Source organism: Scardinius erythrophthalmus, assembly GCF_964197995.2.
Source record: "Scardinius erythrophthalmus genome assembly, chromosome: 3".
NCBI lineage: Eukaryota > Metazoa > Chordata > Actinopteri > Cypriniformes > Leuciscidae > Scardinius > Scardinius erythrophthalmus.
The window spans coordinates 25,052,819-25,079,627 of record NC_138223.1 but is presented as its reverse complement, the minus strand read 5'-3'; the positions used below and the strand labels follow the sequence as shown (position 1 = coordinate 25,079,627).

General features: G+C 38.1%; 1 protein-coding gene across 1 annotated transcript; it reads right to left on the bottom strand.

The window, feature by feature from the left end:
* Nucleotides 1-343: 343 nt before the first annotated feature.
* On the bottom strand, nucleotides 344-16,960 carry tmem41ab (transmembrane protein 41ab). The gene is made up of 5 exons (XM_081362153.1): nucleotides 16,661-16,960; nucleotides 10,948-11,098; nucleotides 10,647-10,808; nucleotides 3,538-3,676; nucleotides 344-3,415 (listed from the first exon to the last, which is right to left on the bottom strand). The coding sequence occupies exons 1-5, from the start codon at nucleotides 16,819-16,821 to the stop codon at nucleotides 3,186-3,188; spliced, it is 843 nt and encodes a 280-aa protein (XP_081218279.1). The 5' UTR covers nucleotides 16,822-16,960; the 3' UTR covers nucleotides 344-3,185.
* Between the last annotated feature and the right edge of the window lie 9,849 nt (nucleotides 16,961-26,809).

Below are 26,809 nucleotides of genomic sequence, written 5' to 3'. Positions count from 1 at the left end.
TAATATTACTGTTTTTACTGTATTTTTGATCAAATAAATTACTGACCCCAAACCTTTAAACAGAAAAAGCAGAATTTCATGTCTGTAGGACCTGTGACAGGAGCCTATGGGAGTCCTTTTTGGTCTTCCTGACTCTCATAAATGCATATGATGCGAATGCCTTCTGCAAACATGTACTTTCTGTGTAGCAAACATGATTCTTTATTCCCCCTCTGATTTGTTGTGCTGAGATGCACAGCATCTTCTGCAAGTGCGTGTTTGCAGTAGGCATTGTGTGCGCAGACAGAGACGACAGAAATGTCTGTAAATGTTTGTGCGTTTTTGACAAAAGACAAGGCAAAAGTGATGTGTTGGTCTTTTTTATTATTTGAAAAGACATTTCCCCATTTTTTTGTAATTTATAAAGGTGATTTGACTGGTGAAGGATAACAATTACATCATTAAGTCTTTTAATGTTGCACATTAGAAAAGGCTGATGGAATAAAGTTAAAAAATATTGGTTTTAGTATTTCTTGATTAAATGCAAATAGCCAGTATTTCAGTACTGTACCGTCTAAGCAATCATAGACCGTAACGTTGATATTAAGCAACTGATAAAACCATGATTGAGACATGAAAATGATATATTGAAAGTCCACACAGCTTTGTGTGAACCTGTACAATATAACAGTCTACCTCAAGAACTGGGTACCTCAGTCTGATCTTTTCTCCCTTTTGCATATTTTGTATACCTTATAAAGCTCTCACACTCGGAGCATTTTTTTATTTTTCTAAATAAAAGAACACGAAGAAAAAAAGAATTAGCGCAAGGCACCAACATTACCTGCTTGTTCTTGTAAAAGAGGTTTCAGACCCCTGCATCAGAAACTGATTGTTGCTTTATGGACCGTTTGGCTCAAATGAACTATTGAGGTTAATACAACTCTTGGGCAACTGAACATTTAGGTTGACAGTACTTTGTTTCTTGCAATTTATGTTTGTACTAAAATAATCGTCTTGACAGATGCATGTATATAGTGTCTAAGAATACAGCTTAATCGTAGTGTTCTTCAACCAGTATAGGCACATTTAGAAGCAAGACGCTATCTTTATGTTACTCTGTTGCAAATGGCTCTGTCATTTTATTGTCTGTGTTTTTGGACAGTGGATGTCATATCTAATACGTCAGTTTTGAATTTGATTCTAACACCATATTTGTGTGAGGTTTAGTATAGGGATAATCTACAGTTTACTGCTGAATGTTAGTGTAGTAATAATAATAATAATAATATTAGACACGATTGAATTTGATCCTCTCAATTTGGGTTTCTGTTGTAAAATTTTGCTGTGTCAAACTGGAGGGATGTCCAGCTGTCTCAAGTCCATCTCTTCTCATATCATTTACAAAGAAAACGTGTACATGAAACATAATCTTTGCCGTATAACTTCTGCATCTGTCTTTCTTTTCATGCTCTACCATGTTCAAAATGTCTTTATAGACCACTTGTACCGTAAATACTTTTGGGCATTGGATAAGGCTATGCTTTTAATGCTGATCTGAGATTAACTCTTATAATGACATCATGTAATGGAAATGATGTAAATAATAAAACTAATTTCAGATCAGGGCAGGGGGGGGGGGGCGGGGGCATATTCCATTGGTATAGTACTTGGACTCTAGCCAAGTTTGGGTAAGTTGGGGACAATAAGACTATTTGAGTGAACACTCATCAATACACTTTTGTTTCCTGGAAGGGTCACACTACCCTCCTCATGGATATGAGCAATAAAGAGTCTTTAAAACAATGTTTTTCTTCATCTTTATATCAAGGTTATTTGTGTCATTGATAGCTCAAAGATTGTGATTGTTAAAGCAAAGCCCAGATGTCTATGCAACATTATAGAATATCAAAGTATTCTTGTCCTGCAGTTATATCAGTCTAACAAGTATGTTTTTTTTTTTTTGTGTGTTTTTTTTTTTTTTTTTTTTTTTACATATTGGTAGGCCCACATGGAATATGCATATGTGAATTCTGTAGAAATATTTTGAAAATTTAAAAAGTCTGGACCTGCATATAGGTTACAATGAATTATTAAGATGTTTCATATGAATGATTTTTATTGAATTCAAATGGTTTTAAACTTTTGAAGAACTTCAAGGAGTTATAACTTTGTTATGACAGAAGTTGTACCTTTTAAGCTAGCAACAGCTTTTATTATAAAAAATAAAACCTTCACAACACCAGTACACATTAAGACAAGGATTTTTTTTCAGCCGAAAACACTGCAAACTGTTCTGTAATGCAGTGATTAAACAAGTAGCACCTGTAGACCTTTGCATATTGCATTGGAAATGCTTTTTTTTTCTTTCAAAGAATAATATCCTCCACAGAAACAACAATCAAACTTAAAGGTTCTGTGAAATGCTGATAATGAAAGATTAGTAGTGTGCGTTTTTGTAGCTATATTATACATGCACAGATAGATGTATAACAAAATTATATAGCCAATAAAACAATAAGCAGTGTGTACAATCCCTGAATGTACTGTGCAACTCCAGTAGATTTAGCCCATCAGGTAAAGATCAGTGCATAAGTCAATATTTGTTAAGGCATGACACTAAGTTGCAAATACAAGTACATCCTGCTTGTAGGGTGCTTGAGGTTAATGTAAGGTACATATTGTAAAAAAAAAAAAAAAAAAAAAAAAAATTGGAACAACTTTTATGTATAATACTTGTGTGTGTGCAACTCAAGCATAACATTCACATATAAATAAATTTAGGGAGGGAGGGGGGGAGTAACTAATCTTTAGTTTTCTTTTGGTATATGTGTAAACATACTCAAAAACACGACACTTACAGGTATTTAGACTCCAGAAATAAATAAAGCCACCCACAAACAGTCGCTAAACAACACCTGACAATTAACTAAATCTTATAAAAAAACGTAAAGCTGTCAAATTTCTATAAAATGAGGCAATATCCAGTGGTCTGTAGCAAGTCAGCATTCTGAGTGTACTCTTTTAAGACATTTATAGTCTCTTCTTTGGCACTTTTTACTTTCATTAAACATCTAATAACCTGTCTCATAATCTGTCCATTTCAGTTCTACTTTCCATTGGGACCTTCATAACCCAATCCACAGGTGTAACTCCACACCAATGATCTATCCCAAATTGTGTCTTCTACTGTGTCTTTCTTTGGGTCATCTAGTCTTGCGATCATTCAAGGCCTTTTGGTGTCCGTTGGGTTCCAGGCCGTCAAGTTTGAAATGGCCCTGACTGTAGCGGCGGATTAGAGCTCCAGGAAGAAGAGCCACACATGCGATCAGCAGGAGCTGCAGCAAGGTGCCCCACGAAAAGATGTCATCCAAAGACTGGATCTCAGACAAGATGGCTCCCGTACGGACACAGATGAAGTTATAAGGGATTAGACCTGGGAAGAAATTAAGCATTGAAAGATTATGAGATCAAGATCAGAAGATGTACTTTTACTTCATAATCAGAGTCTGAAGAATTATACATTCATTTATAACAGTAGATACAATGTAAGCTCACCAATGAGGATGGAGAAGAAGAATATGGGGATGGGGATGTTGAGGATTGGAGAGGTGATGTTCAAGAACCAGTTAGGTGTCATGGGAAAGAACCGCAGAAAGAGCAAGAAGAAGAACAAACTGCTCCTATTCTCTTCCACCTAATAGAGAGAAATAGAGATTCAACGTTCTCATGTATTGTTTCAACTTCAAATTTCTATAGAGAGCTGATGAAGACATGTCAAGTCAAGTCAAGTCATCTTCATTTATATAGCGCTTTTAACAATGTAGATTGTCTCAAAGCAGCTTTACAGAGATAAGCGTATAATTTAAGGTAACAGAGATTGTTTCGGCTTTACAGCAGAGTTAAGTTATTTCCATCTAAAGTTAGTTTTAATTGATTTGGTTCCGTCGCAATGATCATTTGTTATTAAATTAGGGGCCGCTAAGACGACACCATTCCCTCTACACAGACTTTAAACGCGAACCTGTGAGAAACGCTGATGGCGGTCACATGCGCATTTAGAATGGGTTCTATAGTTACGTGCGTTTGAATATACGCAGGTTTGGAATTCCCTACAAGCCAAGCCTAAACAAAATACTTGTCTTTCCTTATAAATTTTGATAGGAATTTTATTTTATTTGTTGCTTTTGGGTAGGACCGCGAGACGAATTTTCCCGACAACGCCTTATCTGTAGAGTGGTAGTGGGATCCTCCATAGGGAGAGACTAGAGAAAATAAAGACATGACATGACTATGATAATTTAGAAGGAAAGATACACAAAAAAAACCTCCAAAGTCCAAAATCATATATCTTTAATCTTAATCTTATCAATGTAAAGCTTCTTAAACTAGTACATTGTATTGAGGCATTTGATAGATATTTGTATCCAGTGACATACATACATTGCACTCAATGTATCCCTTACAAAAAAGGTATACTTCACCTTCATTTTAATTAAGTAACATAAATTCAAGTATTTTTTCCAAGTATGCTCTATGTACCGAGTATACTAAAATCAATGTACTAGTAGTATACTTGCAAGTGTACTATTTCAATACTTCTTGAGGAGTAAACTGGCTTAGTTCCCTATCAGTCGCTCACGTTAGACGTAACGTCGGCGTGACAACATAATTTGGATCACTTCAGGGAGTGTCTTCAGAACTTCGAGTGTCTTCAGAACGAGCCAATGACCGTTGGCGTGTGTAAATCGCGTCATGCGCCCCGCCCCGCAGCACGGGTATAAACAGGAAGTGGGCGCACACGCACATTGTCTTTCACTTCGGAGCCAAGAGGTTGTTACTTCATAGTGCTGCAAGAAGAGACTCTACAAGTTGGAAATTCTAACTCTGTCCAACGTTGGTGTGACGCCGCGATCAGCGGTGGCCGTGAGCTTACAGCTCTCAACTGCTGTTTTACAGCTTACACTGTGTGTGTGTTGGTATCGGTGGGCGTTCCTTGAGTTTTTAACTTATTATAGCCACGGCTACCCCTGGGTGCCTCATCGTGGGAAGAGTTTTTATTTTCTCTTTTTTTCTATTCAACTAAAAGAGCAACACAAGCATGACTCCGCTTGTGTGTCCTGACGATCAGATGTCGGTCGCAGCATCGGAGGGGGGAGCTTCAATCCTCTGGAGATGAGGATTCGGCTGCATTACCCCCTTCGGGGAGTGTAGCGTTGCCCGAGTCCGATCCAGAATGGGCGGCTATGCTTTCCCGGGCTGCCGAGAAGGTCGGGCTTGAGTGGAACCCTCCACCACGTCCCGAACCTTCTCTGGGGGGGCCAGGTACAACGGGCATGCAGTTTCAGGTCTGTGGACGGGGCCTCAACTGCATTGGCACATCAACTGCCTCGAGTTGTTAGCAGTACATCTTCAAAATGCCGCTACTAGGCAAGCATGTACCGGTCCGTACGGACAGCACTACGACCGTTGCGTACATCAACCGTCAGGGTGGTCTACGCTCCCGCCGCATGTCACAACTCGCCCGCCATCTCCTCCTTTGGAGTCAGAAGCATCTGAGGTCGCTTCGTGCCATTTATATTCCGGGCCTGCTCACCTGTGCAGCCGACAAGCTCTCACGGCAGCAGGTGCTTCCGGGAAAATGGCGACTCCATCCCCAGGCGGTCCAGCTGATTTGGAGGCGCTTCGGGACTGCAGAGAGCAGTTGCAGAGAGCAGTTGAAGAAACAGACTTCTGGTGGCGCTGCTCTGTTGTGACTCAGGCTACCTCATGCTGCTGCCTTGTGTTTGTTATGTATTTTATTTATTTATTTTGAACACAGTGCTCGATCTGTGTACACAATGCTGTTTTTATTTAGAGGACTGATGCTGATTTTAGCCGTGTGGCTGATTACATGCAACCCCATGCTGGTGAATCAGGACTTGCTGATGTCGGAGGTGGTTCTGAGCTATACCCGTGACCAAGTCTTACTGCTCCGGTCTAGTTACACACTCGCCCCCCAGCTACCGAGGGCCTTGCAGACGAGAACACTGGCAGAAAGACGTCGGATACGTATGCGGAAGAGGGGAAAACATGGCGGTGTAAGGCAGATATTATAGAGAATGGCAGAAAGACCACCACTACCCTCAATGCTTCTTTGCAACACCCGCTCCCTGAGAAGCAAAGCTGAGGAGCTCAGAGTCAATACCAGAGTTCGACATGAGTACCGGGATTCATGCCTGCTTGTGTTCACTGAGACGTGGTTACAAGAGGACGTGCCCGACTCGCTTGTTGCCCTGGAAGGCTTTTTTCTGGTACGCTCTGACAGGAACGACAACTCAGGCAAGAGCAAATGTTGTACCAAAAGTGGTGCTCGCAATTCTCCGTGAGAGAGCTGGTCTGTAACTCTGACATTGAACTGGTATGTTTAAGCCTTAGGCCTTTTTATCTTCCATGTGAATTTAGGAACATTTTAATATGTACTGTTTATATTCCACCCAGTGGGAATGCTGCAAATGCAGCTAAACTTACAGCAGACTGTGTTCACATACAATTAAGACGTACCCCTGAAGCACCTTGTTTTATTTTAGGGGATTTTAATCATTGTATACCTGAAGCTGTGTTGCCTGGATACCATCAATATGTGGACTGTAATACTAGAAGCAAAAACATATTGGACAAATGTAATGGAAATGTCAAGAATGCCTAAACAGCCTAGGTTAAATCACCACTAGGGTCCTCTGATCATAATGCTGTCCATTTAATTCCTACGTATAAATCCCTGCTTTAGAGCAGAAACAAATTATTGTAGGTTTGAAGTAAGAGACTTCTCACAGGAGCAGGAAACTGCACTGGATGCCTTATCTGTACTGGATTATCCTAAAACAATTATTGACCAACATATGGTGGAGAGATGTCACATGTCTGTCCTAACAAGGCTTCTGGGCCAGACGGCATCTCTGGGCGGATATTGAAATCTTGCGGTGAAGAGCTGGCAGAAGGTTGGTGCCCCATTTATCAGAAATCTTTAGACACGCATGCAGTTCCCTCAATTTGGAAGAGTTCCACTATTATCTCTGTCCCAAAAAAGGTTAGCTGTAAGGAGAATAATGATTATCGTCCAGTAGCACTCACAAGTGTTTTGAGAAAATGATGATTAATTTTGTAAAAACAGAGGTCAGCGGTCTATCAGACCCATTTCAATTTGCATATAGGAGTAATAGAAGTACAGATGATGCTGTTATATAGCCATAACACATTTTATAAATTGGCATTTAGAGGATTCTAGCTCATATGCATGTCTTTTATTTGTAGATTTTAGTTCAGCTTTTAATATGCTGCAGCCGCATCTCTTAATTGCAAGGCTGAATGATTTTAAAGTTCATCCACTTATTATAAAATGGTATTATTCTTTTTTGACCACTCGTAGGCAGCAGGTTAGTGTTAATGGAACACTATCTGAATTCAGAACGTTGAGCACAGGAGCCCCTCAGGGCTGTGTTAGTTCACCGGTTTTGTTCACTTTGTACACAGATGAGTGCAGAAGGTGTTATTCTAATAACCACATAATTAAATTCTCAGATGACACTGCAATTTTAGGTTTATTGAAAAAGAAAGAGGACTTGTCTGAATATCTTTCAGAGATTGGAAGGTTTGTGAATTGGTGTAATGACAACCACCTAGCTCTGAATGTCAATAAGACAAAGGAGATGATGTTTGACCCTAGAGGAGTTGGTGATCACAGGCCTGTGATCATCCATAATGAAACCATCATTCAGGTCCCTTCATATAAATATCTTGGTGTCTTTTTTGATAATTCACTGACATGGAATATCCATGTAGATAATCTTTGTATTAGGTTACAACAACGGTTGCACTTTTTACGTCATCTGAGACTTTATGGTGTTGATCAAAGGTTTATGATAATCTTCTATCAGGCAGTCTTTGAGAGCTTAATTAGATACAGCATTACAGTCTGGTTTGGTAATATGTCTGTACAATGTAGAACTAAACTGTTCCGGATGATCCACACTGCTTGGAAAATTATTGGTGTGAAAGAACAGACACCATTGCAGACTATTCATGAACAGGCTACTTTAACACAAGCTAAAAAGATTGTCTGTGATCCATCCCATGTTTTGTACACAGAGTTGCTGCCTTCTGGGAGGAGGTTTAGGACACCTTGCTGCAGATTGAATAGATTTAAAAACGCATTTATCCCTGTGTCTGTAAAGATGTTAAATAGTGGCGGTATGGAGCTGTAATTGGAATTTATTTTTATTTTTTTCTATTATTGTCTGGTTTGTTGATTACTGTGTGTTAATTGTGTTCTGACTGCAGCATGGGTGATGGCCCAAGACAAATTTCCCCATTTGGGATAATAAAGTTTTACCTTACCTTACCTTACCAGGTAGATCTGTTTGCAGGAACTAGTGCTAGTCCAGGGAGGACCTGCTCTCTCAGAGAAGGGGCACCTTATGGCACCCGCGTCCCGACCTCTGGAAACTCCATGTCTGCAGCGATCCCATATGCGTATTCTTCCACGACCATGTGTCTCATGTGTTCCACGTGTCTTTCCCTTGGCAGAGTCCGCTCTGCCGTCACTGTCTGGCGTTGCCTCCCCCCTCTCAGGCTGGAGCCACCCCAGTGACATTCCATATGTTGCACTGCCCCTAACCGGCCAGTCCATATATGTATTCTCCTCATGTTACCTCCCTTCGGGCAGGATGTGGCTTCCGCAGCGTGCCTTTCCAGGGAAGAGGGACGCTGCGGAAGCCATATCCTGCCCGAAGGCGTCCGCAGCGTCCCTCTTCCCTGGAAAGGCACGCTTTCCCAGTGTTATCCAAGAGTTCCACTGTGTGGGTTAGAGCGGAACAGCAGTTGAACTCCCTCTACGCAGTTCTTCCGCCCCAGCCAGTTGGAGCAATGGATGTGGCAGCAACCGTGGCGTTTTCCATGGGATCCCAATTACGTCGTCACGATGACGTTACGTTGAACGTGAGCAACTGATAGGGAACGTCTCGGTTACTAATGTAACCCTCCTTCAGGGAACGAGAGACGTAACATCCCGTTGCCAGCGTTGCTGATCATCTCTGTATGGCTGTCACGATCTCGGCTCCTCAGCAAAAAACAATGTGCGCGAGCGCCCGCTTCCTGTTTATACCCGCGCTGCGGGGCGGGGCTCGTTACGTGATTCACGCACGCCAGTGGTCATTGGCTCGTTCTGTAGACACTCGAAGTTGATAGGGTTCCCTGAAGTGATCCCAGTTACATCGTCACGTCAACGTTACGTCTCCTGTTCCCTCCTTCAGGGACCGAGGGTTACATTAGTAACCAAGACGTTTCTAGTTTATAAATGGATACTTTTAAGCGTACTTTAAGTATAACAAATCAAAGACAAAGTAAAATTTAAGTATACACCTAGTTTACAAAAGTTTTCTTTTTTATTGTAACCATACTGTTAACTCTGCTCCACTGTGTTAGTTTGCTAGGTATATAATTATTGCCCTCTTTGTAGTTTATAAAAGTACACTTTGAAGTATACTCTCTCAGTAAACTATTAGATTAATGGTTTTTATACTACAAGTATACTTGCAAGTTTTCAAGTGAACTTAACATCATAAAACATCAATAAAATCAGTCAAATGTTTATCTGTTTCAGTGTGGTTTAATAGCACACGTGTACAAAAAAGGTCAGATTCAGTTCCACTTATGTACTATTTACTATTTAGCTATTTCAAAGGTGGCTTGTTACTATAAACTTGTTTCTATACAACCTAACAGAAGCATATATGTCTAAAAAAGTATTTAATAGGTAGTTTAGTAGTTCGTTAAACTTTTCTTAAACATATCTCTATCAAAATTTTAAGAACAAGATTAGGCCAAATATACTTAGACTTTTCTATATACTTATCACCAGTATAAGCCAAGTTTACTTTAATATTAAGTATACCTCTGATAAGAACATAAAAAGTAGACTGAAAGTATATGCTTATATTTTTAGTTTAGAAGTTTGCTAACAGCACAATTAGTTTTGTAAGGAATAACATTTTTCAGTTTGTGCATTCCCTGGGAAGTGGGAATCAAACCACCTTAGCATTGCTATTTGCTAACACTGTTTGCTAACGTTTGAGCCATAGATATCATATAAAGGCTAGATGTCTTAAGGCGGAGTCACTTCCGGCATCACCGGCGGCCATCTTACCACAGGGCTCTGTGAATTAAGGTGAGTGAGCAGCACGCACACAAATCCTCTTATCTCGGTGAAATCTTGACGGATTTACAAACGGTTTGGTTTCTTACAAACGTCATTACCGTGGCTATAATTCTTTCATACGGAAGTCCATTTGTATAATTATTCATAGGTATGCAGTTTCATAGCTACATCTCTGACGTTTATAACAAACCAAACCGTTTGAAAATCGGTAGAAAATTTAGCAAGTTATGGTTATTTAAAAGTACATGCACCATGTTACGAGTGAGCGAGCACCCTGTGGTAAGATGGCCGCCGTGTGCGGACGTCGACCTCCATTGGCCAGCAGCGCGGACGAGACATCTAGCCTTTATATGGTTTGAGCTATAGCACATGCAAAGTATAAACAAACAAAATGCAGTCACAAATACACTCGCTGACTATTTTTAGAACATTAATTAAAGGAAAAAAAGGAAAACAGCCAGAGGTGACCCACCATTCTTTGTAGCATTGCCACCTTCTCGGGGAAGATCCTGATGATATGGCGTTTGCCAAATGTACGGGACAGCAGGTAGCAGTTTGTGGAACCCACAGTTGTCAAAGTGCAGGCAATAAGGATTCCATGCCATGGCCCGAATAATGCGCCCGCCAGCATGTTCTAGACATGATAAGAAAGATTGTAAGTATGCTGTTTAGCAATAATAATAATAATAGGTAATAAATATTTTAGTTCAGTCTAATGAGGTGGTCCAAATAAGTTTACTTATAGTGTCACAGAGTAGACCTCTGTTACTAACCAAAAAGGATGATCCTGGAATGGCAAAGGACTGCTTGTAGAGGTAGGCACTGCAGAAGAGAATAAACACATAGCCAGTGTGTTCTGTCTTATAGAACTGCAGCAGCTCGGCTAGTTCCCTTAACTCCTCCAGATCAGATGGAAACTTCAACCTGGAGAAAATATAAGACACTGTGGGATCAGTAAAACAATGGCACTCAACTTGTACTTAATACCTTTTTTCTCTCTTTTCATTTCTAACAGATTGGATAGGGGCCATGACCTTCCTTTTCCTATAAACCCTTATAGAAACCAGCACTAAGGAGACTGATACCCAATAGGATGACAAGGATTATAATCAATGGATTCGAGTGATACTGTGGGCTTTAGGTAGGCTATTTGATACGGAGCTCCTAAAAGAATATGGTGACATGAAATTTTGTCAATGCCTTTACATTCTCAACGCAAATATTTTTGCATTCACTTGCAAAATGTTTTCGTTCCCCCGAGAAAAATTGCAAGAGCACAAACGTTTTACAAGCAAACGCAAAGTTTCTCAGGTGAACTCAACACATTTGTGAGAGAACGCTAAATCATTTGCAAATAATTTTTCCTCCCATCTCCTATTTTTTGTCCCTTTTACGGGCTCTGTAATTGACCTTATTCAGAGCAATGCCATGACAGGTATGAAAGCGAGTTATCGTGTTTTCAATAGCATCCGCTGTAAAAAGCTGTATGAAGCTCCTAGATCACTAGTAATTTTCCACAGCTCGGGAGTTTTTTGTCTACTGAAATTTCTTGGATGATATTTCATCCGCAGAGCAATCCAAAAACACATTAAATAACAGTACAACACACTTAAGAGATGGATGTCTATCCCTCACAGCCTCGCTTTCATTCCTGACGGCGCTGCTGTGAATAAGGTCTACACGACCTCAGTAATGATCTGAAAACCTCACTGTCGCCCTCTGGTGAGACATTTTACAAGTGTCTGATTTTTGAGTGGGAAAATTAGGGGGGAAAATGTAACAAAAAATTTGAGTCTTCTTTTAGGTTACATAGAAGAAAGAAAGACATAGGCCTACTGGTTGGTGACAACATGAGTACAAGTAAATGATCCATTTCTACCCTTTCATTTAGTTAAATGTTTCATTGTTCCTCACACATAAAAATGTAGTATGTACAACTTAAAAGTATATGATTAGGGTATGTAATTATACCAATATGATTATTTTAATGCTTTGTAAGCATTATAATAAATTGCTGTATATAAATACATTATGGAACTTCTTTTAAAAAAAACTGTATAGTAGAAAACAGGCTTGAGGGTTCTTTGCCTTAAAAATGTTGAAGACTCCTGACACTATCCTGTCAGCAAGATTAGACAGAAAGACTGAAACATGATACACCAACTGGAAATAGCCTCTCAGCTGTGGAAATTTGCTTGTGTGTGTACAGGGTTGGCTGTACTTGAGGACCAACTTGTTTTAAAAGTCTTCAAACACACACCTAACATAATCATCAATAAATGTAGATGTCCCACAGACTGAAGTTCTCGGGAGGTGGTCACTGGGCTCTTGCCAGCGGATGGATCACATCTTGTGCAGTCGTGAGTAATCTAAGCTCCCTACTGCCGTCCAGGGGGTAATTTGGGCACGCAATGAGGCAGTCATCCCCACCCATGTGCCAAAGCAGAGGTTTTAATTTCACATGCGTACCCAGTAGTGACGAATATAAACATGTGATATGCTCCATGCTGAGCGCACACTGAGTGCGTTCTCACCAGAACAACAATGTGAGAGCCTTCAATGTAGGAGACAGCTTCGATAACACTGCAAAAATGTTCTTGCTCAGTAATTTTGCTTTCTGAAGAAATATATATACAGAGAGAGAGAGAGAGAGAGAGAGAGAGAGAGAGAGAGAGAGAGAGAGAGAGAGAGAGAGAGAGAGAGAGAGAGAGAGAGAGAGAGAGAGAGAGAGAGAGAGAGAGAGAGAGAGAGAGAGAGAGAGAGAGAGAGAGAGAGAGAGAGAGAGAGAGAGAGGGAGGGGGAGGTTCTATCTTAAGTGATATTGTTTCTCAAGTAAATGTATGTTCATTTGATTAAGAAATGTTTAGATAATTGTACTGGAAACAGAGCCAAAAACACACAAAAAAAAGAAAAAAAAAACACAATTGTAAACTCTACTAAAGAGCTCCCTGTTCAGCAAATTAAAGTACAGTCTTAAAAACAGCTTATTTTTATAGCTTTAATGATGCACAAAATACCCCTTCTCTGATAACCATGGAAATCCCCACCCAAAGACTCAAACAGCTATTTACACCACTGGGGCTTTCATAGGGTACAGCTGTCTCTGCCATCGCTGCTGAACAACATGTTAAAAACTTCATCTCAGTCTCATCAGCGGATATTCTCCCAGGGTACAGAGGAGTGAGCTAATCAAGAAATGAACCAAGACGTGTGGGTCACAAGACACTATAAAAAGGTCACTATGTGATGATGGTGGACATACAGCAGATCCATTACTCAATATCAAACTCAGATGTCCTTTCCACTGCTTTTGTCATTCTCAATGACTTCAGAAAATGACATTAAAGCATGGGGCTTTTGAGACCTCTCTTCTCTCCTTTTATTTATTAATGCACTTTATTTTACCTAGTCATACCAAACATATATGTTGCTTATGAACCCTCCTGATATCTCTTTCTTTCCCTCCTCCTCCTTGGCATTGCACATCTCAGCAAATTCAGGGGATTTCAAGACACTCCAGAAGGCAGTTGTCTGATCTTATAACTGTCACATCATGCCCTCTGCCAGGCCCCAATCCTGAGATAAGACTGCTCATGTTGAGTTGCATTCAAAGCAGACAAGGTATAGATCATTTTAGATAATAGTTTAATTAATACATTAATATAATTTATTAATAATAAATTATTTAAATAATATGATAGGCTCCAGCATCCCCGATAGCCTTGGACAAGTGGTTTGGAAATTGGATGGGTCGATCATTTATTATACATAAAGTGTCAGTAAAACAGTAAACTGTTTTATGTTGTTAGAAAAAAGGTGTGTGTATATATATATATATATATATATATATAAATATATATATATATATATATATATATATAAATGCTTGAAGTTATTATTTTGAAGTAAAAAGATTAAATTAGACCTAAATTAGACCCTGTTATTTCGCTTTGAAATGTAGAATATATATATATATATATTTAATATATATATATATATATATATATATATATATATATATATATATATATATATATATATATATATATATATATATAAATGCTTGAAGTTATTATTTTGAAGTAAAAAGATTAAATTAGACCCTGTTATTTCGCTTTGAAATGTAGAAACATCACATAAAGAAGGTATATTCTTTACTAAGTACTATGAATGAAGGCCAGTATCACCAATACCAATAGAGCTACTGGTGTAAATGGATTTTTCTCAATTTGTAATTATAGCCATTGACCATCACAGTATGATCAAGTGCCATCATTTTTAACATTTAATAGGCTTTAAAAATATTTGTAAAAACTTTTAATTTAACTGAACCACATAAACCTATTATAATAAATGTTACATTTCCGAGAGCTTTCTGTCCCTCCGTTGACAGAGTATATGCAACTACCACTTTCAAGGCCCATATAGGTAGTAAAAGACATCATTAAAGTAATCCATGTGGCTACTTTAACCTCAATTTTATGAAGCAAAGCGAGTGCCTTGTTAGTCCAAAAAAACAATAATTTACCAATTTATTTACAAAATATTAATCTCCAACGCGCGTTCATGAGAGCACCACGACGCATATGTGTTGAGTTGTGTCAGAGCAGACGTTGTTGCTCTATATGCGGCACGTGCAAAGAATCCTTATTCGTAAATCAGGTCCTGAATGTAGGCCTATACGCTAGCCAAAGTATGCCAGGAAAAAATAGGTGCTGTGTTAATTGTTAAATATAAAAAAAAAAAAAAAAAAAAGTGAATAAATTTTTTTTTTAAATCTCAAAATTAGCGCGTTACTTTTGCGATTTGTATATATAGCCTATATGCAATCATTGCATATCCTAGCACACACAAGCAAAACTGAAAATATCTTAGACCCATTTGCATGATAAGAACTGACCAGGGGTCAGGATCTTTAGTTCCCTGCCTATAGGACATGAGAGGACAGATGAGACTCTAGAGAAGAAACAGAATTTTGTTTTGGGTTGCATGTGAACTACAGTACATGAAGTGCCTATCATCTGGGCACCTCTCCCACCGGGTCCAGGGCTGCTCACACAGTATAAAGTAACACTGATGAGGAAAAAGCACAGGGCAAACGGGAACCACGTGTTCTGGAATATCTGCCACTGCCTGAGAATAACTAAGCTTCTCTCTTTTTACATGTCCATCTCTCTCTCAGTCACTCTAATTCTTCAGTCTCTTTGAATTGAGATGAGGGTGTATATAATGAATAAACCAATACTTAATCAAACAGACATACAGGAAAATAAGAATGTGAAATGAATAAAGACAGATAGATCTATAATAAAAAAGAAAGAGGGAGAGAGAGAGTTACTTCACAGGTGAAAGGGAGCAGCACAAACTGAACTGTATGGGGAAGATGCTTCCCTTAACAGTGTGAACATACTGCTACATTACATCATACATCATTCATATTATTAGTGGAAATATATTATTGGTGGAATTAACTGGAAGTATTTTACAATTTAGTTAACAAAATTATAAAAAAGGGCTATATTGCTCCATTGGTGTATGCCCCTTTACCTGGGGCAAAACCCCCCAGGACAAGCTGTTATGTTTTTTTTTTTAAATACATCAAATATATAACATATAATGTAAATGTATGCTTTTTGACATTGTATTTGAATAATTAAATGAATGACAGAATTTTTTTTTAAAGTTGCTGAATCCCAATTGAAGAGATAGGCTACATCTGCAAGGTTAACTTATTCTATTAATTATATAGGTAGGCCAACATTTTTAATGTAGGGATGTCATGTGCAAGTAAGATTGAATGATTCCACTCAACATGACTATGGTTATGATTAATAAGATGTTTGAAATGTTAATGAATCATTGTATTAATAATAATAATATGTTAATATTAAAAAATAATACCATGCGTTTTATAACTACTTACTTACTAAGAAATAGTTAAAAACATTCTGTCCAAATTGTGAGGGGTTACTTCTCACTTCAAAATAAAAACAATATTTTCCAGTAGGCTACAAATTAAATTCTCTATTCGAAATGTGAGCGATCGAGTCCGATTCATGAAAGAATCGATTAGACTGTTCTTGTGATTCACAAAAGATTCGTAAATGAACTGGACTCAGTCATACACATTTCAAGCCTGGTTCCTTTCACAACTTGTGAACCAGTTCAACCGATTAATCGAAAGGATCCGACTCAAAAAATAACAATGTAGGCTATTCACCTATAATTAGGCAGAAGATTATGTATGTTGACTACCATTTAGTATTTGTCATTTGTTATTATCACCAGATGTAAGACTAATGAAAACAAATTTAGCCTGAGATGTTTAACATTCAGTTGTGAGTTAAAACACGGACACAAACAATTACCATTAGACACAATAGAGAATTTAATAGAATTCATTCATCTCCAAACAATAGTAGAAGTGGGAACTGCTCACAAAATAAGGACACCAGAGATAATAATACGCAGTGAGATATATTCTACCTGAGTATTTCCTCCTCCGGCTCATCGTCATGGACTGTGTGTTCAAGTTCAGCGTCGTGAACGCGGACGGCACGAGGACCCGGCGGGAGGAACGCAGACAGCAGATACAAGTAAAAAGTTGCTGTGGCCACCACGGCGATTAAACCCCAGATTGAGCGCATAGTCCAGGCCTAGATCTGTCTAAAGACGACTTTGCTGCACTTGCTGCTACACCTGTTAAATAGTAGGTCCGGTCAGTGGGCAGTTTATTCATGTTACGTCTCCAGCCCATGGAAGTAGGCTACGTGGACCTACTGTATTGCAACAATGTGCGTGAGTGAAGCCCCTCATGAGGGTGGATCTATTTGTCACATGAGACCCCCAAAAATACGAGACCATGTGTGATGGGAGTTGGATGGGAACACAACTTTGGAAAACACCAACTCCGTATGATTTGAGCCAATTTTAAACTACATTATCTAACACATACTATTTTTTGAGGCTATCGGTATTGTCAATGTGTCATTTTATTGCTATAAAATGATGCGAAATTGCCTTATAAAAGACAGCAAGTAGGCTAGTCTTTTTTTTTTTTTTGCTTCGAGACAAATGTAATGTATTGTTATTCATTTTGTGTGCAAATAAAAGTATATGCAAAATTTAGCTTAAATAAAGCCTAATTGAAAATTATAATAAATATAAGACTAAAGTGGACTGAGCACTGTAAATAGGAAACATAATTGGGTTTATATTGTAAGAATATATAAGAACATCTATTCAAGGAGTGGTTTGTGAGTGGTTTGTGAGTGGTCTGAACACATTTTTAGCTCTGTGAAACCTGTTTTACTCAAATAAAGTGATCAAATTGAGAAAAGGGACCTTATGCCCATTACAAGGCCTTTCTTTAAGTATGGGCCTATGTCAGTCTTTTTTCTTTTTTACACTATTATGAGGCTGCACAAGTTGTTCTGTTTCGTTATCACTTGATGGCAGAGTTGACATAATCAAAAGCCCAAACATTACATTGGGTAGGTTTTGAATAGATTTGAAATTATAAACTTGTTTTTTTTTTCTTGTTTTTTTCTATTATTGTTTCATAGACAAGTAACTTAACCAACCTGCCGGTCTAAAATAAAGGTATGAAATCAACTGTTGTTTCTGCAGGTTTTAAATGAAGAACTGTGTAGTTTCATCTATATTTTTAACTGATTCCATTATGAAAAGTTGTAAGACAGGCTGTGATCACCTAATAAGAAGAACTTCATATGATTAGAACCCATTTTTAATTACATTATTTAAAAAAATATTATAGGATATTATCAGAGGCTATATCTGTGTTGTCAGTTTGTCATTTCATCACATTTCATGTGATTTTTCACATGGCATAGTCTACAGGGATGATTAGCTCCAAAATGTGAAATTGTAATCGTTGTTTCAAAGATAATTATCGAAGTTAATTCTTCATGGAATGAGTAGGCAAGTGCCACATAAAAGACAGTAAGTACACAGTCTTATAAATGTTTTTTGCTCCAAGTCAAATGGTATGTGTGAGCATGATGGTGTGGTTCAATAGTATTCTTGGCTGAAAGAAAAGAGCTGCTGAAAGAAAATACTGTTAAATTATTACAGTATATTACAGAAAATATAACAATATTCACACACTACAGTCAATATCCTACACTTATTTCCACACTAAAGGAGGTAGAATATGATGTATCAAAGTCAGATGTGCAAGAAGAAAAAAAGGACAATGGTACATTGTTGGTACCATAGCAACAATGGTAGGCTACTTATTTAGTGAAATACTACAATCTGACTATAGAAATGGAATCATTTTCTCTATATACATGCTATTAAGAAAGGGTAAGGGTTAGATTAGGGTTAAGGTTATTATCAAGAAAAATGTATCTGACTATATAACTGTAAGGATATTAAGAACCCTAGATAACTGGACAAATGTCCCGTGCCTGAAATGTATATGTGGTAAAAGGTAGAGGCCATATGATAATCCGTTCATTTGTTTATCCAATAAATTCTGAAACTTGCTCTATGATAAATGAATATGCATAACAAGAAGAGTGTAGAAACTGTCAATCTGACCAATAACCTCTGAAGAAGAAGGAGATGAAACAACTATGTAAGTCTCGTTGTGGATCTGAGCAAAATGTGTGGGAAAAGATAAACTAAGAAAACTGTAAATTGAAATGCAAAATATAAATGACAAAAATAGTAGTCATTAAAAATAAAACTGTAAGAGTATGACTATAAAAAGTGGAATGAGCACTGTAAATAAGAAATATAATTGGGTTTACTCATTTTTCCATGTTGATCACTTTTGTTAGGGGATTTAAAGACCCAAAGACCAGATATGATTAATTAAGACCCGGAGTCAGAAGTGCAGTCAATTTAAGACAAGAGTCAGAATTATAATCAATTAAAGAATAATTTTAATGAAGATATTTTGCAGTTTCATCAGCAGAAGTCAGCTTCAAGACTCACAAGGAGTTCGTAGACCGCCCTGTTACAGTTACAAAGATCACAGCAATTATACCCTTCACCAAGGTCTAAGCTACGTTGAATGATTCTGATTGGCTAAGAAAATAGATAAACATAGTAATTTTCCACACATAAACAGATAGACTGAAGCATATCTCCATTGGTTATGCATCTGACACTCGGACCCTGAAGTTAGGCACATCGTGACCTTCCGGGTCGCAGATTTGGGTTACTGGGCACCAGCATGTCCAGAACAACAACTCTGTCAATCTCCAATAATGCCTGTTGTTCCTTAACCTGTAAAAAAGAATACTAACACACACACGTCTTCTTCAAGGTTGGATTTGGTTAGGCTCTAACGATAAACAGGAGAGTCTTCTCAAAACATCAAGATGTTCTTTCTCTCAAGGAGAGGACACTTTAATCTAACAGAGTAAATGGTCACTCAAACTACTGGTTCCAATGATCCTTGTGACTTGTAGTCGTCAGGGTACCCTTGAAAAACAAATGCGCCTGTATGTATTGACACATGTTGAAGACATTTCTCAAACACAAAACGAGTCCATATTTCATTTCTGGAAGCCAGACTAAATGAGCAAGCTGTTTCTGCATTCAGATATCACATACAGACATTAGAAAATACATTATGAGAACATTTCAGTAATCACACTGGTAACTTCTATAACAAAGTAAAATCTCATAAGCTTAGACAAGTCCTTCCACTCATTTGATATTTGGAAGGAAGAATATTGATTACAGTTTTTCTCAATTGCTAAAACACTAAACCCTATTGTCTGAACCAAATGCTCAGTTGCCTGAACCCACTGATTGAATCAATCACTCTTTTGGCAAAACCATAAGCACTTTTCACCTGTTTAGACACAACTTGCCAACACATTTTCATTGTGATGCACCCGTGCTGCATAATGGTGAGCACAGGTGACAAAAGTCAAACACAATTAAAGCACAGTTGTCACCACTTGAACACAACAACTCAAAACTGATCACACTTGTGGCTAATGATGTGGGGGAACATATACAGTAAGCCAGTTCAGAGAGCACTGGTTTGTGAGGCCCTACAATGGATAGAAATCTGAGAGGAAGAGTTCGTGTGAGAGGAGGTCGAGGTGGTCGAGGTGGTCAGCGAAGACAAAGAACAGTAATATCTGATGAAATCAGAGCTACTGTGATTGACCATGTTCTTGTCCATGGTATGAGCACGAGGGAGGCTGGACAATGGGTACAACCAAACACCAGTAGATTCACTGTGTCCACCATAATCCGAAGATTTAGATAAGAGAACAGGTAATTACCTTTTTTTGACATTATAGTACAGTATGTAAATGTTGACAGTAATTACTGTATGACATACTATATACTGTACCACAGTATACTGTAAGTAAATATATGTTTCAGTACATCACTGTACCAATGTACTGTAGTACTGTAAAGGAGGGTTGATCTAACTGTTTGTAGGCCTAGTATTCCATGTTTATTTTTTGTAACTCCATGTTCTCTTTTTGTAGAATTGAAAGGCTGCCACATGGGGGTGGGAGGACAGGTATGTTCTCCCCACACCAAGAGACCAAAATTGTTGATATGGTCCGTATGGCTGAGTAATGCACTTATTTGTATATTTTTGTACTTTATTTTTACATGGGCTTACTGTGTACACAAGTGGCAAACGCATACGATTTCTGTTTGTTTTTACAAATGCTATGTGTAAATGCACAAGATTTCTGTTTTTTTTGGTTTTGCAACATATATTTAGCCAACAGTGAACAATAAACATTTATTTCTCCAACTTCATGTCCTGAGCATTGTGTTTTCTATTTTTCTACGTAGTGTTTAGTGAGTGTTCAGTAGTGTTTTTAATTTTGATTGACTCGGGGCACGATTTGACAACATAGTTCAGTTTTGAGCACCGATTGAACTGTTTTGAGGTGAAAGTTTGGTTTTGCAAGAAGAGTCTGAGGTTTTGTGAATGTAGCTTGAAAATTGGGTTTTGTGTTCACAGTTTAGAGAAAAGGAGAGCAGCTTTCAAGAAATGTGTCTTAGCAATCGAGAAAAACTGTAATACCTTAATTATAATCACTCATTACATATACATTGAAGCAGCAGTGGATTCCAGAATCTACCCCTCACTTTATTTTGTGGAAAAAGAGGGATAGTTCGAACAAATCTTAACTGTGTGGAACCAGTTATATATATATTTTTTTCTATTTTGCTGCCACTTGATGGCAGAGTTGACTTCATAATCAAAAGCCCAAACAGTTATGGTTATGGAAAGATTTGGAACTACTCGCTTATTTTGTTTCATATAGACAAGTACCACCCAAATGGCTGTTCTAAAATAAAGGTATGAAATAAATTGTGTGAAGTGATGTTTCTGCAGGCAGTGTAGTTTCAACTATATTTTTTAACGGATTCCACTATGAGACGTAAGACATGCTCTGATTTCATCATGTAGAACATGTTCTCAACATAGTAAATAGTATTTGAAATAATATTCCTCTGTCAGCCAGATTTTCAGATAAGCTGTGGTTAGGGTTTGTCCTGATAAAGCAATTATTTCCTCTAATTTTAGGAGTAATTCATGTTTACGGTTAATTTTGTGGGTAAGAAATGTTAGAAATATGTTTGTTTGACAGGAATATGTTAAAAATCCCTGTCACCAGTAAGTCAAGAAAGCAAGTCTGTTTTCCCCTCATAGAGACAGAAAGAAAAAGAGAGGGAGAGACTTTTAAATATTTAATGAATGTTCCCCTTGAGGAAGTTGTTTCATCATCAAAGATTAAAATAACCTTCCCAGCATATTGCAGAGGCAGATTCATTGATAAGATTCTGCTGGGTGTAGATTGAAGTTCCCCACATGCCTGACTGGGGAATATAGATTGATAACAGACACATTTGTTTCTCACATTTTTGCGATTGGTTGAGGATCAACTGATTTGTATTCTGTGGGACATCTCTAATCGACTGAACTTGAATGCACGTGGTGGCCACACTCACACTGCAGGCTGTGCTGGATTTATGACAATATGGATTTATTGATTTTTCTTTGTGGAGTCACTATTAAGTGTATCATTGATATTAATCAGTGATATAAGAAGAAATGATTACACAAATTCAGGAAAGAGAGTAACGATGTTATAGCTTGTCCATCATATGTGTTATGTGACTGAGTCAAAGTGATACAGTAAGGTTTCTGAAAGCATGGCCCTGGGAGAGTTTGTATGCGCCTTTAACACAAATAAAAGATATAGAGAGGAAGATGAAGGGATTTAGATGTAGTTAAGGCGGACTCAAATTTAAGTCATTATTTACTGATAACCTTCTCTTCCAGTGGGCTGTTCAAATGAGAACCAGATCAGTCTGATTCATAGACATAGAAATCAATTAGACCAGTTTTGTGAACTGAACCAACTGATATATTGAAAACTCATGAATGAATGAATGAATGCAGCAAGAAGAGGTTTTCAGTGAACAGCAATTTAAAGGGATAGTGTACCAAAAGTATACCATTCTGTCATCACTTACTCACCCTCATGTAGTTGCTGTCAGACTTTCATTCATCTTTGGAACACAAAAGAAGATATTTTGAAGAATGTCGGTAACCAAACAGTTAATTTTGTTCCATACTATGGAAGTCAATGGGGCCCATCAACTGTTTAGCAACATTCTTCAAAATATCTTCTTTTGTGTTCAGCAGGAAAAAAGAAATTCATACAGGTTTGGAACAACTTGAGGGTGAGTAAATGATGACAGAATTTTCATTTTTGGGCGAACTATCCTTTAAGCAGAAGTACTGCTTGCATGTCCACGAATATACACAGATTCACATGCTGTCTGAATGATTTATGTTCACCCTTGTAGTGACTGAAACATCTGGATCATGCATTGGATCCCCTAGCAAATGAGATGGTGAATCTATACACAGGATATCTACCATAAGTCTACTGGGGACCGACTGTAAAATCAGAACCAGAAACTAAAATGTTACCTTCCAGAAGTATGAAATAAATCTATTAATTATAAAAAATAAGAAAACATACAGTACTCATGCTAAAAAAGAGAGAGAGAGAGAGAGAGAGAGAGAGAGAGAGAGAGAGAGAGAGAGAGAGAGAGAGAGAGAGAGAGAGAGAGAGAGAGAGAGAGAGAGAGAGAGAGAATCATTTAAAATCAGTAAAATCATTTGCAGGATCATGTTAGATGGGGTTTCCCCCCAGCTGGGATGCTGCACTGTTGAAATGGAAATGTGTAACCCAGTTTTGGTGATGGATATAACTCACCAAAGTGCATCAAGCCGAGGGTCCAATTCCTGCCCAGATCTCATTACACCGAGAAAGCAAGACAACCTTACACACACTAAACAGCTTCAGAGATGCACTATCCTGCCAATAACAATCTCAACGCCCTGGGCAGTGTCTGTTTGGTGGATGAAAGAAAATGTGATATTTAAGTTGTTCAATAAAGCGTGTCTGAAATGTCTGAGTGTGAGAAGGATTTCTCAGATGTTAAATAAAAATGTGTGTGTGTGTGTGTGTGTGTGTGTGTGTGTGTGTGTGTGTGTGCTGTGTGTGAGCATGTAGAGGAGGGGTGCTTTCAACCTAGATATAGTTATTGCTGCAGGCTTTGGTTTATATTGAAAGGTCCCCTCTAGTTCACGTGCCAGACTCAAAGAGTATCCAAGGGGGGAATGTTCAATCAGACACAACATCTACATCACAAATCCTGGTCTAATTTTACTCTCCGTTTCTGTGCTTTCATCTTCTACACAGCAGAGGGCAAGTTTAATCCCATGATTTATTGTCACCATGAACCCTGAGGCAGAGCTCTACACATCCAGGGTGCCTCTGTATGACATATTTTTATTATTTGTATGCAGGGTGCCTGAAATCATGGGGCATGACACGCAAAATAAAGATGAAGCTTTGTTCTTGTTTCATCATAAAATGAACATCTTTCAGAAGCGGTGCCCTTGCTGAGATACAGAAGCATCAGCTGCACGAGGATGAGGGAAAAAACTGTAGAAAAAAAGACTCTTCCATAGCTCATGAGACTTAGTTCTTCTCAGTTGTTTCATTTTGCAATGTTGTCTTGTACCATAAAAACAGAAATAAAAACAGAAATGAGTCAGCTGACATGCATTAAAGGTCAAGTCACTGCATTTTGTGTTACATTTAGTTCTCATTCTTTCAGTAGAGTCAAAGGTCTTGGACTTTCTACTGAAACCTATTGGCATAAATGCATGATATGATTCAAGGGGTCTTATTAAAGTCTTGGTTTTGTTTTTGGGCTCAACCAGAATATGCTTTCATGCTTGAGTGTTCAAAATACACATTATTTTTCACATATTTTACATTATTACAGCACCTCTCTCCCCTATATGGCTTGAACGCATTGTATAATTCCAGTTTCGATGAAGCCCCTCCTTCCGAAATACGAAATGTGCTGTGATTGGTTACTTGGCCCAGTGTGTTGTGATTGGCACTGCTTAGCAAGTGTTTGAGAAATGTCACAGCATTACCATAACTGCAAGTTTCATCATTAAGGATGGCATCAATTTCAAACCAATTCAAGCCTGATTCAGACTTAAGATTATTAACGAACAAGAGAATCATCCAGAACGTATTTCATGCATGGACAGATTTCACAGGACATTTTCAGAGTGGTATGTTTTTTTTGTGTGTGTGATTTTCTTCTCTTTTTTCTTATAATACACAGTAAACACATATATTACGTAAACACAAACTTTTATTTTGGATGCGATTAATCGCGATTAATCGTTGCCCAACACGTTTCTATCTAAAAAGTATTATTCTTTTTTAGATAGAGCATGGAGCAGGTTGCATTCTATGGGTCGCCACCATGTTGATATCACATATACCATGTTGACATCAAAATACTTTCAGTCCTGTCTCAGTGAATCAGTCACTAAATTTATTCATTAATTAGAAAATCCCAATAGACAAAAAAAAAAAAAAAACGTTTTTGGGATTACCCTGATTAACATTTATAGTACACATTTACCATAAACCTAACCTATCTAATATTGCACAATTAAAAAAACTAATCAACATGATATCCTACTGTACATCGAAAATAGCTAAACGGATAAACATCAAAACATATAGCCTATTGTATAACATGCTACAGATATGAGTGATTATCTTGGACCATTCAGTTATAACAAGTAATGATATGCACAGGCCGTATTAAAGTCAAAATACATGCATGAAAATAAAGAAAAGAAAAGTACTCTGGGAAAGGAACTATCAAAATAGGTTACATTGTTTAAGAATATTATTGTAATACTTTATGATGATTTTAGTTCATATATAGCAACCATTGATCATTGTATTTATGTTGGAATTGTGTGTCTACCTGTGAGTTCTAGTCTGTGTTATATGACCTACAATTCTGTACTAGAAAGTATGGTGTTTGTGGACAAAAGCACTAGATGTGTGTGTACTGTATACGCACGCCTCTGTTCTCTGTCAGATCTTATCTCTTTTTTAAAGTCAGCACAATGCCACAACACCACAAAGCAGGTCTTCTCTGTCAGAGTAAGCAAGAGCAATAGAGAGTGAAAGAGAGAGAGAGAGCAGAAGAGGTTTATGACAGGATCTATTTTGTTTCGTATGCATGCAGATTGTCTCTGGCAGAAGCATATGCAGCAGCGCTGAGCAGAGATGGCAAGCTGCCCTTCTCACATACCTCAACACAGAAGAGCAACCGAAGCTGCAACAGAAGCCACACGCCCACTCTCACAAGATGTGTCCTCAGCTGAGAACTGCATTAAAGATAAAAAGAAACCTAATTTGTCTAAGAAAATGGCATCGAAAAGTCCCTTCAGAGATACATTCACATGTTTTCTACATCAGAAAAGCCATAGATAAAGTTGGTTATGTAAAGCAAATGTAAAAACGTGTTAGTCTAGGCTGACGAAAATAAGTGTGGTCCAAACCAACATCTTTAATTGTATGGACAAATTACATTGAGACATATTTCAATATATATATATATATAGAGAGAGAGAGAGAGAGAGGGAGTGAGAGAGAGAGAGATAGAGAGAGAGAGAGAGAGAGATAGAGAGAGAGAGAGAGATAGAGAGAGAGAGAGAGAGAGAGAGAGAGAGAGAGAGAGAGAGAGAGAGAGAGAGAGAGAGAGAGAGAGAGAGAGAGAGAGAGAGAGAGAGAGAGCAAAAACTGCAGTGTTAAATGAACTCTCCTGGGAAGGAGACCACACTCAAGAGTGTTAAAGTCCGCGTGAACCGGAAGTTGCAAACGACTTTTCTCCAGTGCTGTGACGTATTTCCCAGTGAAACGGAATATTGAACAGAGGGCAGGGTTTTACTCTAGCGCTCCTCCTCTCCATCTCTCGCTCATTACAGACTAACGATTTTGAGGGGAGTGGTTAAGCGTTTCCCAACCCAAGTCCTCAAACCTACGTCATCAGAGAAGGGACGCCATTCCAGACCGGAAGTAACTTTTCAGACTTTGATTAAAGATTGCGATGGCAAACTATTTTTTTCTGTGTTTTAACTTGCACGGATTAATTGTTCACCACAAGACTAGTAATATGCGCTAACAAAGTAAATAGGGTCAATTTTGATTTCAGTTGGACTTTAAAGGAACACTGAACAAGCAGCCCAAACAAAATCTAATATTA

Excerpts from the sequence above, each read along its gene's own strand:
- tmem41ab (XM_081362153.1), bottom strand. The coding sequence starts at position 16,821 with ATGCGCTCAATCTGGGGTTTAATCGCCGTGGTGGCCACAGCAACTTTT. Across the intron at positions 11,099-16,660 it reads CCGGAGGAGGAAATACTCAG|GTTGAAGTTTCCATCTGATC; the intron begins GTAGAATATATC and ends TATTTTCTCCAG. Across the intron at positions 10,809-10,947 it reads TTCCAGGATCATCCTTTTTG|AACATGCTGGCGGGCGCATT; the intron begins GTTAGTAACAGA and ends TATCATGTCTAG.